Source organism: Rhinatrema bivittatum, chromosome 7, assembly GCF_901001135.1.
Source record: "Rhinatrema bivittatum chromosome 7, aRhiBiv1.1, whole genome shotgun sequence".
NCBI classification, from domain to species: Eukaryota; Metazoa; Chordata; class Amphibia; order Gymnophiona; family Rhinatrematidae; genus Rhinatrema; species Rhinatrema bivittatum.
In genome coordinates this window covers 129,488,522-129,503,969 of record NC_042621.1, presented here as the reverse complement: position 1 = coordinate 129,503,969, position 15,448 = coordinate 129,488,522, and the positions used below count along the sequence as shown (strand labels likewise).

At 41.0% G+C, this 15,448-nt stretch overlaps 1 protein-coding gene across 7 annotated transcripts in view; it reads left to right on the top strand.

The window, feature by feature from the left end:
* MICU1 (mitochondrial calcium uptake 1) overlaps positions 1-15,448 on the top strand; it is a 512,953-nt gene that overhangs the window by 175,967 nt on the left and 321,538 nt on the right. For all 7 annotated transcript variants that reach the window (XM_029609124.1, XM_029609121.1, XM_029609122.1 and 4 more), the window contains one exon: positions 24-174. In XM_029609124.1, the coding sequence (XP_029464984.1) occupies positions 24-174 (151 nt within the window). The remainder of the gene's footprint in view (positions 1-23; positions 175-15,448) is intronic.

Sequence of the window (15,448 nt, the reverse complement as noted above, 5' to 3'; positions counted from 1 at the left end):
TTTTCTTTCTATTTTTATCTTAGAGCCTATGCAGAAGCACAGTCTTCCGTGAAGGACCCAGAGGAACAAGAGACTAGTAGAAATCCTGAGACAAAAGCAGTGGAGTCCACTGATGAAGAGGTGCAGTCTGAGGGGAAGAAGAAAAAGGCCCGCACTGGATTCAGGGACCGAAAGGTACATCTTCGGACTCCGAGCTTGATTTTACAAAAGTGGTTACTCGCTGATGAACTGCAGCAAGATGGGCAAGGGTGCATTTTCTTGGCTCCAGGCATTGCTGTAGAAGATTTTAATATTTAAATGAGGAAGGGGGGATGGTAAGGGTGATATTTAGTTCTTAATGGAGTCAAAAAGATTTCTATCATTGAAGATGTGTTTCTTCTCCTCAAGTGTAATGCTTTATTCTGTAGTTTTACCCTATTAAAAGTCATGATGGTGTGGACCAAGGGGGTGGGGTGAAAATTGTATGAAAAGTATTATTTTACATTACTGTTTTTGAATGTAGCTGGATATGCATCACTGTTCAATTAATATCTAGCATTTTTCTATATATTTTTTGTCAAACAGTTTTAAATATAAATTGTAGTTTAGTATACCACTAGAAAACCAAATTTTCTGCACTTCTACCTTTTCATCTGTTTTCCATGGTCTACCAGTTATACAGCACGACTGATTTAAATAAATAAATTGATAGTAAGTTAATGTTAATCACCTTGATCTTTCTTGGTGCATTAAGCGATCCTCACTCGATATCTCTCCGTTGGAGCCAAGCCTGTCTGCGCCAGCACAGGTCTGTTGCCCCAAGATTCTCTGCATGCCATCTGAACCGAATTGGAATCAAACAGGTTGGGAACCGGAAGCCTGTCCTGCTTCTAGACACCATTCAGATCTGATATCCAGAGACACAAATTTCAGGCCACAAAGATCTTCAATCCCAGGGTTGATATATTCTCCAGCATCCATTCAGCTAATCTTAATTTTGGGATTTTTATCCCGTTTTTCCAAATGATGCTTAAGACAGTGTATAATCTTTTCTGAATCAGAAGAGTCCTAGGTCCCTTGGGTATGTGTCAGAAAATTACATGTCCAAAGAGAATACTCAATTTATATCCCCTTGGGGCCTTCTCTACCACAAACTGGGAATAAGTCTCCTGCAGAGGACTTTCCATCTCTGAATTTGTCCAGAGGTGTCCATCCCATTTGAAAAGAAGATGGGTGAACCCAGGGTACCTCTTCTCAATTTTCTTAAGTACCTGAATGTCTCTAAGGGCAATTTTCTCTTCCAGAATGTACAGACGTTTATGTGGGAAATTTCTCAAACCATATTTTAGTTGGCAAGAAGGCAAAAAACAAAATATTATATTCAGGCAGCTGAAGGATTTGGCAAGGCTCAATTGGAGTGTGATGACTGAGTGTGCTCTGTAGAGGGGTCAGAAAGTCTAGAACCTGTGCCTTGGTACCCTCTGAAAATGACTGTTGGATTCTGGACTTCTTTAAGAAGAAGCATTATGAGAACGCTTTGCTCCCATCCTACATAGCTTCTTACCAGATCTACATGATGCAAATATTTATACAAAGATTGATGAGGTCCTGAAGTTCATCCAGTTTCTCCCTCAAAAAAAAACTGGCACCAGATGGAAACCAGTGAGCAGTGTAAAAAGCATGTGGTCTGCACAACCTGTGATGTATTTAAAATAGCATCTAGAGACTCTGTTATAGGGCCATCAGTACTTGTAAGCTCTCTTAGTTTTCGAGGGGATGAGACGGAAAGGACTGCTGACCTACTTTGTAGTGGTGAAAATATCTTTGGATATAAGGTCAAGGAAGTCCTGCAAATTTCAGGCAAGAGCAGACAAATCTATTTGGAGCACCGTCCAGACATTAGTTTGGTTCATGTTGAGAATGTCTGATCTTCTGACTTCCACAGTTCATTACTCCCATGGGACATCTCCATAATAGACCAGCATAGAGGATCTTAAAAGGATAATTTTGAATGCTATTTCCACAGGTAAAATAGTGCTTTATCCATTAAAATTTAACAAAAATACCTGCCTGCAGGTAAAATTATGCATATAGGGCTTGCATGCACATACGTTTACTGACAGTGAACAGACATACCCATTCTAACGGCCGGAGTGGTCGAACCTGTTCCTCTGTGTCAGTGGGGACGGGGTTCTACTCTCAGTATTTCCTGATACCAAAAAGAAGAGGGGGCCTCCACCCTATTCTCGACCTAAGAGCCTTTAACAAGTTTCTTCAAAGAGAAAAGTTGAAGATGCTCTCTTTGTGCACCCTGATCCCACTCCTGCAAAAAGGAGACTGGCAGAGCTTCCCTCAGTTTAAAAGACACCTACGCCCAGATTGAGATCCTCCCTGGTCACAGGAAGTATCTCCAATTTGTTATGGGCAGGGAACACTTCCAGTACAGAGTGTTGCCATTCAGCCTTGTGTCAGCCTCTCGTGATTTCACCAAGTACCTGGCATTTGTGGGGGCGCACCGCCGCCAGCAGGGGATACACGTGTTCCCCTACCTCAAAGACTGGCTGGTCAAGAATGTCACTCATCAGGGTGCGCTACACGCTTTCAATCTGACCATTGTAGTGCTGCAGTCTCTGGAGTTTATCGATTACCCCAAATCCCATCTCTTCCCAGTGCCACACCTGGGATTCATCAGGGCCAGACTAGACACAGTTCAAGCCAGGGCGTTTCTGCCCCATGATCGAGCACTCTTCCTATCGTTTCTTGTGAATTTGGTCCACTGACGCCAGCAGGTTTCGGCTCTCCTTCTACTGCGTCGTCTGGGTCATATGGCAGCATCTGTCTGTTGCCCCCCTGGTCTGTCTGTGCATGCGCAGAGCACAGTGGACGTTGCGGTCTCAGTGTGACCCTGGACCTCAATGCACATATTTGCATTACGCAGCCTCTCCAGGTATTCCTGTCCTGGTGGGAGGACCTGTCCAATCTGGAGCAAGGGATCCCGTTTCAAGTTCCCCCTCCCCAGGTCGTACTGACCATCGATGCATCCCCTTGGGTTTGGGGGAGCGCATATGGACAGCCTCTGTACCCAAGGTCGTTGGTCAGCTCAAGAATCTCAATGCCAGATCAACTTCCTGGAGTTTCGGGTGATCTGCTACGCTCTTTGGGCTTTTCAGGAATGCTTGTCCCACAAAGCGATCCTGATCCAGACAGACAATCAGGTGGCGATTATAATACATAAACAAACAGGGGACACTGGTTCATTCTTCCTTTGTCAAGAGGCGGTGCAGATATGGGTCTGGTATCTGTCACAAGGCATGCCACTACAAGCAGTGTACCTAGCAAGGACAGAGAATGTAGTTGCGGACCACCTGAGTCGAGCGTTTCGACTGCACGAGTGGGCAGTAGTGGACCGGATCGTTCACCTGTAGGGAGCCCCAGACGTGGACCTCTTTGCCTCCCCTTGCAACAGCAAAGTGAACCACTTCTCCCTGTTCAGGGCGGATGGGCTACCAGCCTCAGATGCCTTCGCCCACCATTGGGGCAAGGGTCTTCTGTATGCATACCCTCCACTTCTTCTGGTAGTGAAGACTGTCTTGAAACTCCAGCAGGACAAGGGGACCATGATCCTGGTCGCTCCCTATTGGCCAAGAGAGGTCTGGTTCCCGCTCCTGCAGAACCTGTCATCAGAGATCTGACCAGTATGGGAACCTCCCCAGATCTGATTACATAAGATCGGGGCAAGCTGCATTATCTGAATCTCAGGTTATTAGCTTTTATGGCCTGGATGTTGAGAGGCTAGTCCTGCGGTCCCTTGACCTCTCTGATGAAATTTAATGTGGACAAGTGCAAGGTATTGCATATAGGGAAAAATAACCCTTGCTATAGTTAGAAGAAGTTAGGTTCCATATTAGGAGCTACCACCCAGGAAAAAGATCTAGGCATCATAGTGGATAATACTTTAAAATTGTCGGCTCAGTGTGCTGCAACAGTCAAAAAAGCAAACAGAATGTTAGGAATTATTAGAAGGGAATGGTTAATAAAACGGAAAATGTCATAATGCCTCTATATCGCTCCATGGTGAGACCGCACTTTGAATACTGTGTACAATTCTGGTCGCCGCATCTCAAAAAAAGATATAGTTGCGATGGAGAAGGTACAGAGAAGGGCAACCAAAATGATAAAGGGGATGGAACAGCTCCCCTACGAGGAAAGGCTGAAGAGGTTAGGGCTGTTCAGCCCATCAAACATCAGCTATGTCCTGCAATCTATATTTTAAAAAACTGACGCGTACCCTCATCCCAGAACCAATGGATAGGGAAGGGTATTAGGTATCTTAGGCAAACGTTACAGCCCTGTGCACACACGCCCTCTCCCCTCTCCACACATACACACACTCCCACATCCTTTACAGATACAAATTATGCATTTATAACAAATTTTACATGAAAAAGAACATTCAAAAAGTCTTATGCGGCAATAACAACACAAGATGCATATTATATGTACATGCACTCCTGTGGTACGAACCAGAAAGCTCTGCAAAAAAGATACTTGGAACTTCTATGAAATTAGATTTTTTGTAATGCATATTGGGTGTGAGCTTGGCCCTCAGAAAGCCATGAATAAATAGAATTAGCATTACAATATTGTAAACCTCCCATACCAAAATGACCCTAACAATCTTATCTATGGAAAGGCAACACTGCACATATTACACCAGGCCCTAAAACACCTATAAAAATCTTACTAGGAAACCATGCTGCTATAGAGCCCTACATTGAAATTACTTGCCAGCAAAATACCTTACCTTGGTCACATATGCAGAACACAGACAGACCCTCACCAAATACAGACCCTCACCAAACACCTAAAACCTCTGCTTCACCCCCATGATTTCAAAACCGCCCTTCAAACCCTAATCTTCTCTGGTCTGGACTATTGCAATTCTCTACTAATTGGCCTACCTAAATCATCCCTAAGACCCTTGCAACTTCTTCAGAATGCTGCTGCCAGAGTCCTGACGGGTAAAAGAAAATTTGATCATATCTCACCCGTACTCAAGCAATTACAATGGCTCTCAATTGAACAAAGAATCGAATTTAAGATCCTCTCAACTTTACAGAAAGCAATATACAAAGCAGACTACACCGCACTTGATGACATCATTCATATCCAGTACTCTCCACGCACAACAAGATCAACTAGTAAACTACAGCTAGTGATTCCATCACTCCCTCATGCTAAACTCTCATCCACCAGAAACAGAGCCATTTCTATCATCGGCCCAAAACTATGGAACTCCTTACCTCAGTTCCTCACCTCCCAAGAAAACCCAAAATCTTTTAAGAAAGAACTAAAAGCCTGGCTCCTCTGCCAATCTCATACTGACAGCCTGCACAACAATCTCAAAACTTAATCCCACAGCTTCCCATATTTTGTCATTCATTCCCCCCTCTGTCTAATCTCCCTGTTTCCTACAGATATCTAAGTCTATTTTTTCATTATACTTGAACTCAGTCTATTTAATGTACCTATCCTTTGGTACATCTTATCTGCTATGCTCAATGTGTTTATCCTTTGGGATATCTTGCCCTGTTCTTATGTTTGACATGACAGTTCTCAGATTGTTAATTGTTGTTTTCTCTTCAATGTCTTCAATTAGTTTTATGTAACATGTTGTTATAATCTGTAAACCGGAGTGAAGGCTACTCTGCTCTACCTCGGTATATAAAAAAATGCTAAATAAAATAAATAAATAAATAAAGAGATCAGAAAGTATAAACAGAAACGTGCTGAGAAGAATTGAACTGGAACTCACAAAAAGCCAGCCTCTGTATGCAGTGCAACAGTGGAAAAACAGAAAATTTACCATTCTTCATAAAACATAAATAATAAAATCAAGAAATATAAAATAATCATAATAGTAAGATCATATTCATATAGGGGTAGATTTTCAAAGGGGTACACGTGTACCCCCCTAAAACCTACCCCAAACACCCCCCCCCTGCATGCGCCGAGCCTATTTTGCATAGGCTCGGCGGCGCGCGCAAGCCCAGGGACTTGCGTAAGTCCCGGGGCTTGCATGGAGGGGCGTGTTAGGGGGCATGCTGGGAGTGACGTGGCGTGTCGGGGGCGTATCCGGGGGTGTGGTTCTGGCCCGGGGGCGTGACAGCAGCTCCTGGACCAGCCCCCGGACCGGAACATGGAGCACGGCAGCCGGCCCGGCGCGCGCAAAATTGCGCCTGCTTCGAGGAGGCGTAACTTTCGTGATAGAGGTAGGGGGGAAGTTTAGATAGGGCCGGGGGGGTGGGGAAGGTGGGGGGAGGGCGAAGGAAAGTACCCTCCGAGGTTGCTCCGACCCTGAATTTTAATGGATACGCGCGGCTACGCGCGTATCTATTGAAATCCCGCGTACTCTTGTTCGCGCCTGGTGCGCGAACAAAAGTACGCGTGTGCGCAGATTTATAAAATCTGCCCCATAAAGAATAAATATTTCAAACCAGTTAATAAATAGAATATCCAAAATTTCTCAAACACCAATAAAATGTTTCAAAATATCACTAAAACCCATCCCTTTCGAACATATAATTAGAATTCTTATTCTCACAAGTCTCTTTTGATTATAATTCGTTCAAAATTAAACTGCATAACTTCTCATTTGCCAGTATCGCTATACCCTTATAATCCATCTTCTCAAGTCTCACTACATTGGTTTCATATCTGTTTTTACTTATAGTTCAAGCTCCTTTTACTCACCTACAAGAGCCTTCTCTCTGCAACTCCTCACTACCTCTCCTCTTATCTCTTCTCTACACCCCTCTTTGTGAACTCTGTTCATGGAGCAAGTCACTCTTATCTATGCCCTTCTCATCCCCTGGAAGCTTTACCCAAAAGGTGACCTCAAAACAGGTTATAGTTATTAAGAAATCCACACTTATAAATCTTTCCAGTAAGGAATTGTCTATGGATCAACTTGTAGTACTCAAAAAAGGTAATTATCTTTTGTCTCTTCTAATAATTTTGACTATTTTCAAATGGAGCAATAATTGTGTAAGTTTATTAGATTGTTACATTTGAGATTTTTTTTTGGGGGGGTGGGGGGAATAGTATTCAAATGATTGCAGATCCTTCTTTGGTATCAAGGGCATTTAAGTGGTTTCCATCAGGCCCTATGGATTATTCAAGAGAAATTTTGCTGCAATTAAATCTCAACCAAAGTAGGTATTTTTTCATAACTTTACTTGATGGGAAAGGGTAGGGTTTTTGGCCTTAGCTAATGACCCTGACATTATTATCAAATCTGCAGATAAGGGAGGGGGGGGGGGGCGTAGCAAAATAATTTTTTAAAATTTTATTTATTGGTATTTTCAATAACTTTTCACAATAAATGACACATCAAGCCTCTTCAGCTAAAACTGGAGTAACTCCCTCTCCCCAACCTTCCCCCCATCTCCTAAATCTGTCCAAAGAAATGTCCATTTCACCATCAAGATCCGAAGTCAAGTCCATGACCTTTATCCCAAGTCTGAAAATCTGTCCAACCTCCATCGTCTCAAATAACTGCAAGGATTATGCATTCCATATGCAAAGGGGCACCCAGAATTGCAAAGTGAGTTTAATTTGTTTTTGCATCAGCATCGCACACAGAGGGCTGAACTCCTTTCATTGTGCAGCAATTATGGCCAAGTAATCTTGGAACAGGCGAAGCTGCACTTCCTGGTACTTCACTTTTCTACACTTATGGTAAGCCTGCATTATTTGCTGCTTATAGGTGAAATTAAGGATCTTAGCAATCACAATGCAGGGCCAGTTATCTCTTTCTTGCTTACTGCCCAGTCGATGTGCCCGTTCTGTTTTCAAGGTGACTGTAAACTCCACCAAATTTCATGTCTCGGGTAGCCATTTCTCTAAAAATTCTGGCAGGCTCTGCACTTCTATCGCTTCTGGCAGTCCTACTAATCAGATATTACTGCTTCGAGACCTATTTTCGAAGTCATCCATTTTTTCTTTATGCAGTGTCTTTTCTTTTTTTTCCTTAAGTCAGCAGCTTACCAATGAAGGCCACAACATCGTCTTCTATGACTGACACTCTCCCCTCCGTGTTGTCCAAGCTTGGCCCAAATTCTGATATTGTTTTAAGGTCTGCAATCTGCTCTGAGAGTGAGCTTGACTTTTATAGCCCAGGACATTGACTACGGCTGTGGTTAACTCAGCAATACTCTGTGTCTAAGGTGGGCGTACTCAATTTCTCCTGCTCAGCGACTATTTTGTCAATTACTCCACACAGTTTCTCTTTATCCCGTTTACCCACTTTCAAGGGCATCGTACTCAGCGATTTATGCATATATTTGGTGATCGACATAGAATACTCTCTTCTGTTTAGAAATCAGACTCCCATAATAAAGGATAACTTATTTATTTTGCGATTTCCAGGGGATGACACCCAGAGCCCTAAGACGCACATCTGCACAGGCTCAGCACATCACGTGACCCCTGAAAATCTGTCCATATATTCACAAAAATAGAAACTATATTTCTCGTTATAGCCGTAAGCCTTTCATTTGATAGTTGCTTCAGAGTTTCTTATATAAGGATGACTTAGTGGATAGATCAGTCGATTGTTTTAAATATAGCGGATTATGTCAGTGAAGTTAGGCAATTGGCTAATGTGTCTTTTTTCTTCCCGTTAACACATGATCCCACGAGAGAGACTGAAAAATGCATTTACAGTTCTCTAGAAACTGCAGTCCTCTGGGGATGGATCACGAGGAAGGCATACAATTTTTTTGCCTGTAGATTGTCCAATAATGTCAGTTATGTATACTTTAACAAAAATATATAAAATATGTATTTTAAACATTTATGTGCTGCCTTATACAAAGGTTCAAACATTCTCCTGATAGACCAATTATTTCTTTGAAGGGTTCACATTTGGAACAGTTATCTGTTTTATTAGACTAACATTTGAGACCATTTGTGCCCCTTCTTCCTTCTTATTTCAGAAATTTGGCAATATTAATATCTTGCAAGCATTACCTGGTCCTTTTAATAATGTATTGGTTACAGTAGACATCACATCATTATATACTAATATTCCACAAATAGAAGCCATTGAAATGATACGCTGTACTTTGGCTATGCGACCTTCACCTCTCTGTGCTCCAACAGATTTTCTCTGCGAGCTGGCATTGCTTTCATTGAAAGAAAATATTTTCATATTTGTGTCTCGGTATTTTCTTCAGATTAAAGGAACTGCTATGGGAACCTTGATGGCTTCTGATGTGGCAAACTTCTCTGTAGGTGATTCTGAACAACAATGGTTATCATGCTCGCCCTTTAAATCACTGATTCATTTATGGAAATATATTCATCATATCCTGGTGTTGTGGATTAGTGATTTTTCTATGTTGACTCCTTTGTTGAATGGTTAAATAGTTGTAATACTAACCTGCATTTTACATTTACAGCGAGTATATTGTCTGTTTCATTTTTAGATATTACTACTGCTCTTTGAGGTGATTCCCATTTTTCTATCCATAGGAAGCCCACAGATCGCAATACCCTTTTGCAATATTCCCGCTGCCACCTCCCTGTGGGACAGTTTTTGAAGTTACACATATTAGGGGTAATTAAAAAAAAAAAAAAAAAAAAAAAAAGTAAAAGTATACATGTAAAAGTAACATATAGCAATTTTCAAAAGCCAATTTATAGAAACATAGAAATGACGGCAGAAGAAGACCAAACGGCCCATCCAGTCTGCCCTGCAAGTTTCGCACTTTTTTTTTCTCAAACTTATCTGTTACTCTTGGCTCTTAGTAACTTTTTGGTTCTATTTCCCTTCCACCCCCACCATTAATGTAGAGAGCAGTGTTGGAGCTGCATCTAAGTGAAATATCTAGCTTAATTAGTCAGGGGTAGTAACCGCCGCAATAAGCAAGCTACACCCATGCTTATTTGTTTACCCAGACTATGTAATTCAGTTCTTGTTGGTTGTCTGTATATAGATCCCATTTTCTTCATTCCCCCTGCCGTTGAAGCAGAGAGTTTTGCTGGATATGCATTGAAAGTGAAGTATCAGTCTTTCTCCCCTGCCGTTGAAGCAGACAGCTGTGCAGGATACGCATTGAAAGTGAGGTATCAGGCTTATTTGGTTTGGGGTAATAACTGCCGTAAAAAGCAAGCTACTCCCCGCTTTTTTGTGAATGCAAATCTTTTTTCCCACATTCATTCACGTCCTCTAGACTTTATGGATCCACAGTGTTTATCCCACGCCCCTTTGCAGTCTTTCACACTTCTGGTCTTCATACTTCCTCTGGAAGGGCATTCCAGGCATCCACCACCCTCTCCGCTTAAATTGTGCTTATGCGTGTAAAACCTATTGAAAATTCAATAGCATATATCATAACAATTTTCAGAAGCCCACTTACATGCATAAAGTCTTTTGAAAATTACCCCCAACATTGGTAGGCTTTAAAATTCAGGCACAAGAAATGAGGAACAGATTTCTCAGATGGGGGTATTCCCCACATATAGAGAACCCACTGGGCGAATCGGGACTTACTCCTGCAACCTGTTGTTAAACCAGTGGAGATGCATGTTGTTTGTGTGTTACCATTTTCTACAGTGAGCTGCCTAGTTCAGCACAGATTAAGATGCCATTGGCATGTATTAGGCCTTCATGTTGCCTTTCTTTCAGAAACCCCTTTTATTTGCTTTAACACTTAGAGCTAACGTCAGGGATCATTTAGTTCATTCTGCTTATGTGCCTCCTAGAGTTACAATGATCCATTTTGAGGGATCTAAGGGAAGTTTTTCATGTGAACATTGTTCAATGTGTTCATGTTCCTTCATGGGCAACATAATTACCATTTCTTCAGCATCGACTATATAAAATTTGTTTCCACAACATGCAGAACTATTAGTGTGAATATGACATACAAATTACAAAATCTAAAAGGAGTGTCAAGAGTCCAAATATCTAAATATTTGAGCTATATATAGTGTTCATGTACTGAAGTGCCTGTTGTTGAAAATTGGATCACTTGTCAAAGCATCTGTGGGATATTGACATTTGCAGTTTTGGATAAGCCTAAAATGAATATTTGAGGCAATGTTTATGATCTACAGGTGGTACACCAAATGGACTTAATAAAGTGGACTAATCTATATTTTATTAACCTTTTAGGTACCAACGTTCCACAAGTGAAACATTTTTTCATATACTTTTAATTACTTACAAATGTTTTCATACCATATTTATACCATATTTGGGTTTAGTTAACTAAGATATGTAAAAAAGGGCATCAGGAAATAATTCCATCAGTGAGCAGGATCTAAAAGGTTAAAGTCACATTTTGCCACATTTGTATAAGATGTTCGGAGACAATCTTAAAAAAAAAAAAAAAAAAAAAGCCATTTTTTATATATACAATACTTCAGTTTTGATTGGTTAATGGGGTCCAATTGGTTACTTGTAGTTCTACTGAAATGATAGAAAATGGAGTGTCTTCCCATTATTTCTTCTAAATGCTATGAGACTTGGTACACACGCAGTTATAGGGTAGGGGTTATTTGTGCTTCTGTGTTCTTTAGTAGTGAGAAAATCTTCTTAAATTATTGGCCACATAAATAGACATGGCTTAATGGGAAAGAGTCAATCTGGTTTTAGCAAATGGATGTCTTACCTTACCAATCTATTAGAATTTTTTTTTTAGGTTATAATTAAAAATGTAGATAAAGGAGAGCCAATTGATATAATATATTTAGATTTTCTGAAGACATTTGACAAAATCCTCCATAAGAGACTCCTCAAGAAATTAAAAAGTCATGGGATAAGAAGCAGTGTCCTACTGCAGATTGGTAACTGGATAAAAGACAGAAACTTTATAATGAAGCCAAATGACGGTATATAAAACCTGATAAATAAATAAATAAATAAAAAACAGATGATAAGATTAAATGGTTAGCTTTCCAGATGGAGAAAGGTCAATACTGGAGTGTCCCATGAATATGTAATGGGACCTGTGTTGTTTAACATAATCATACATTATTCATTGTAATTTCCTCCTTTTGAGTTAATTGTAAACCGGCGTGATGTGCCATACGAACGTCGGTATATTAAAAAGTAGTTAAATAAATAAATAAATAAATAAATACATGATCTGGAAAAGAAAGCAACTAGTGAGGTGGTCAAATTTGCAGATGTCACTAAATTATTAAAAGTTGTTTAAACCACGGCAGAGTATAAGGTTTTGCAGAAGGACCTTGAGAGATTAGGGGACTGCATATTTAAATGGCAGATGAAATTTAATGTGGATAAGTACAAAGTGATGCAGATAAGGAAAAATAATCCCAACTACAGATACACAATGCTGGGTTCCGTATTAGAAATCACAACCCAGGAACAAGGTCTCTGAGTCCTTGTGAGCAATACTTTGAAATCTTCAGCTCAGTATGTAGTGACGGTCACAAAAGCAAATAGAATGTTAGGAATTATTTTGAGGGCGGTAGAGTAAAATCAGGCATATTATAATGCCTCAATCAATCCATGGTGCAACTGCACCTTGAGTATTGTGTGAAGTTCTAATTGCCCCATCTCAAAAAAGACATAAAGGAACTACAAAAATTGTAGAGAAGGGCAACAAAATGATAAAGGGATGGGATTGCTCTGTTATGAAGAAATGCTGAACAAGTTAGGGCTCTTCAGCTTTGAGAAGAGACAACTGAGTGGTAATATGAAAGAAGTTTATAAAATCTTGAGTGGGGTGGATCAGGTAAATAGGGGACAGTTAACACCCCGGAGCTGGCGTTAAATCAATCCGTGAGACAAGGGCTCCAGAGAAATTTTAAAAATGGTGTCTTGTGTGGTTCCTACCTTTGGGGGTCATTTATCAAAATGCGATAAGGCGTTTTTGCATGCGTTAAGGGCTTATCGCATGCGAAAAGCCCCGTTAACGCATGCGATAGGCTCTTACCGCATGCGAAAACGTGTTTAACGCATGCGATAGCACCATATCGTATGGTGCGATGCAAATTCAGAAAATAGGAGGAGTAAGGGGCGGAGAGTGGGCTGAGTTAGCCTGTCTGCGAAGAGCTGTCGCACAGCCATAACGCCGATTTTAACTACACCTCTTTGAATTGCGTTAGGCTGTGCGATAAGGTTTCATCGCCTTTTGCGATGTCTCCCGTAAGGCCTATTTCAGGTGAATTGACAGGTCCAGCACCTTGGGGGGGGGGGGAGAGACTGGCCATAATATCATGGCCCATAGGTAGGTATTTTTATCCCTATGGTAGGCCCACCTAGTAACTCGAGGTGGGGTTTAGGTAAGAGTGTAGGGGGTTAGGGGCCACTTTGACATTCTACGTGACACCTACGAACCGAACAGTGGTCTCTTGTGAAGATTTGATGGCCTTCGGAGTGAGGAAACCTAGCTTGATGGATCAAGCTAGGTTGAGAGAACATTGCCCAAATCTCATCTTGGAGTGAGTTTCCTCACTCCGAAGGCCATCAAATCTTCACAAGAGACCACTGTTCGGTTCGTAGGTGTCACGTAGAATGTCAAAGTGGCCCCTAACCCCCTACACTCTTACCTAAACCCCACCTCGAGTTACTAGGTGGGCCTACCATAGGGATACAAATACCTACCTATGGGCCCTGATATTATGGCCAGTCTCTCTCTCTCTCTCTCTCTCTCTCTCTCTCTCTCTCTCTCTCTCTCTCTCTCTCTCTCTCTCTCTCTCTCAATGGTACTGCAATTTGCACTAACTTAGCTCTTCGCACAGGTAATTAGTGCAAATTGCGATAAATGCTATATTAGCATAAAACACGCCCCTTTTGCTATCGCATGCGGTACTTACCGCATTTTGATAAATCCAGGCCTTTATTCTTAAACACCTTCTGCTTGCAGTGTTTAAGAATAAAGGTATAATGTAACGGCTTGATAAATAAATTCTGGACGCATAATATACATGCACAATAGACACGCTCCAGGGCGATTTCACTCTTTGCTAATGTGTGTATTTATGGGAAATCGACCTAAAGTAGGATGAAACGGACACTCGTATTGAATGCCCATTGCAATTGTGGGCACACAGCCATGTCTCCTGGGCGCACTAGGGACACACAATTCTTCCCTAGCACATCCTTTTTAATGCAGCAGCTCATTAAAATATAGCATCGGCATCCAGGAAAAGTGGCTTTGAGCGCATTAGGAAAATGGGCGGTCATTGTGTCCCTGAGTGAAAAAATACTTCCTACAATTTGTTTTAAATCTGCTGCTTGCTATTTTCTTGAAAAGTCCTCTAGTCCTAGTATTATTTCAAAGCATAAATAACTGTTCCCTATTTACTCATTCTACCCCACTCATGATTTTATAAATCTCAATTATATCCCTCTCAGTTATCTCTTCCCCAAGCTAAAGAACCCTAATCTGTTTAGCTTTTCTCCAGAAAGGAGCTTTTCCAACCCAATTTTCATTTATATTACCCTTCTCTGTACTTTTCCTTTGTCCGCTATGCATTTTTTGAGATGAGGCAAACAGAACTCCGCACAGTACTCAAGGTCCACTATGGATCTATACAAAGATCTATTCTCAGTTTTGTTCTCTATTCCTTTCCAAATAATTCCTAACATTCTGTTTGCCTTTTTGACCAATATCATACGCTGAGCTGAAGATTTCAAGATATTTTCTGCAAGGATTGCAAGGTCCTTTTCTTGGATAGTGATTTCTAACATAGAACACAGCATCGTGTACTTGTAACTGGAATTATTTTTCCCTACGTACATTACATTGCATTTGTCCACATTAAAATGTATTTGCCATATAGATGAACAGTCTTAATCTCACAAGGTCCTTCTGCAGTTCTTCATAATCTGCTGCTGTTTTAACAATTCAAAACAATTTTGTCATCTGCCAAATTTGGTCATCTCACTTGCTGTTCCTTTCTCCAGATCATTTATGAATATGCTAAATAGCACAGGTCCCAATGCAGAGCCCTGGGATACTCCACTAATGACCTGTCTCCATTTGGGGAAACTGACCATTTAGTCAACCCTCTGTTTCCTGTCTTTTATCCAGTTACCAATCCACAAGAGGACACTGCCTCCTATCCCATCACCTAATTTTATGAGGAGTCTCTAATAAGGGACTTTGTCAATGCTTTCTGAAAATCCAAATGCACTATATCATCTGGCTCGCCTTTAATCCGCATGTTAATTTACACTTTCAAAAATGTCTAGTAAATTGGTAAGGTAAGACTTTTTTCTTTGCAAAAACCATGTTGACTCTCCCCCAATAAAACATTCTGTCTATGTGGTCAGTAATTTTGTTTTTAAGAATAGCTTCTACCATTTTGTCCAGCACTGAAGTCAGGCTTACAAGCCTATAATTTCCCGCATCACCCCTAGAGCCCTTTTTGAAAATCGCTGTCACATGGGCCACCTTCCAGTCTTCTGGTGCTGGGACTGGTTTAA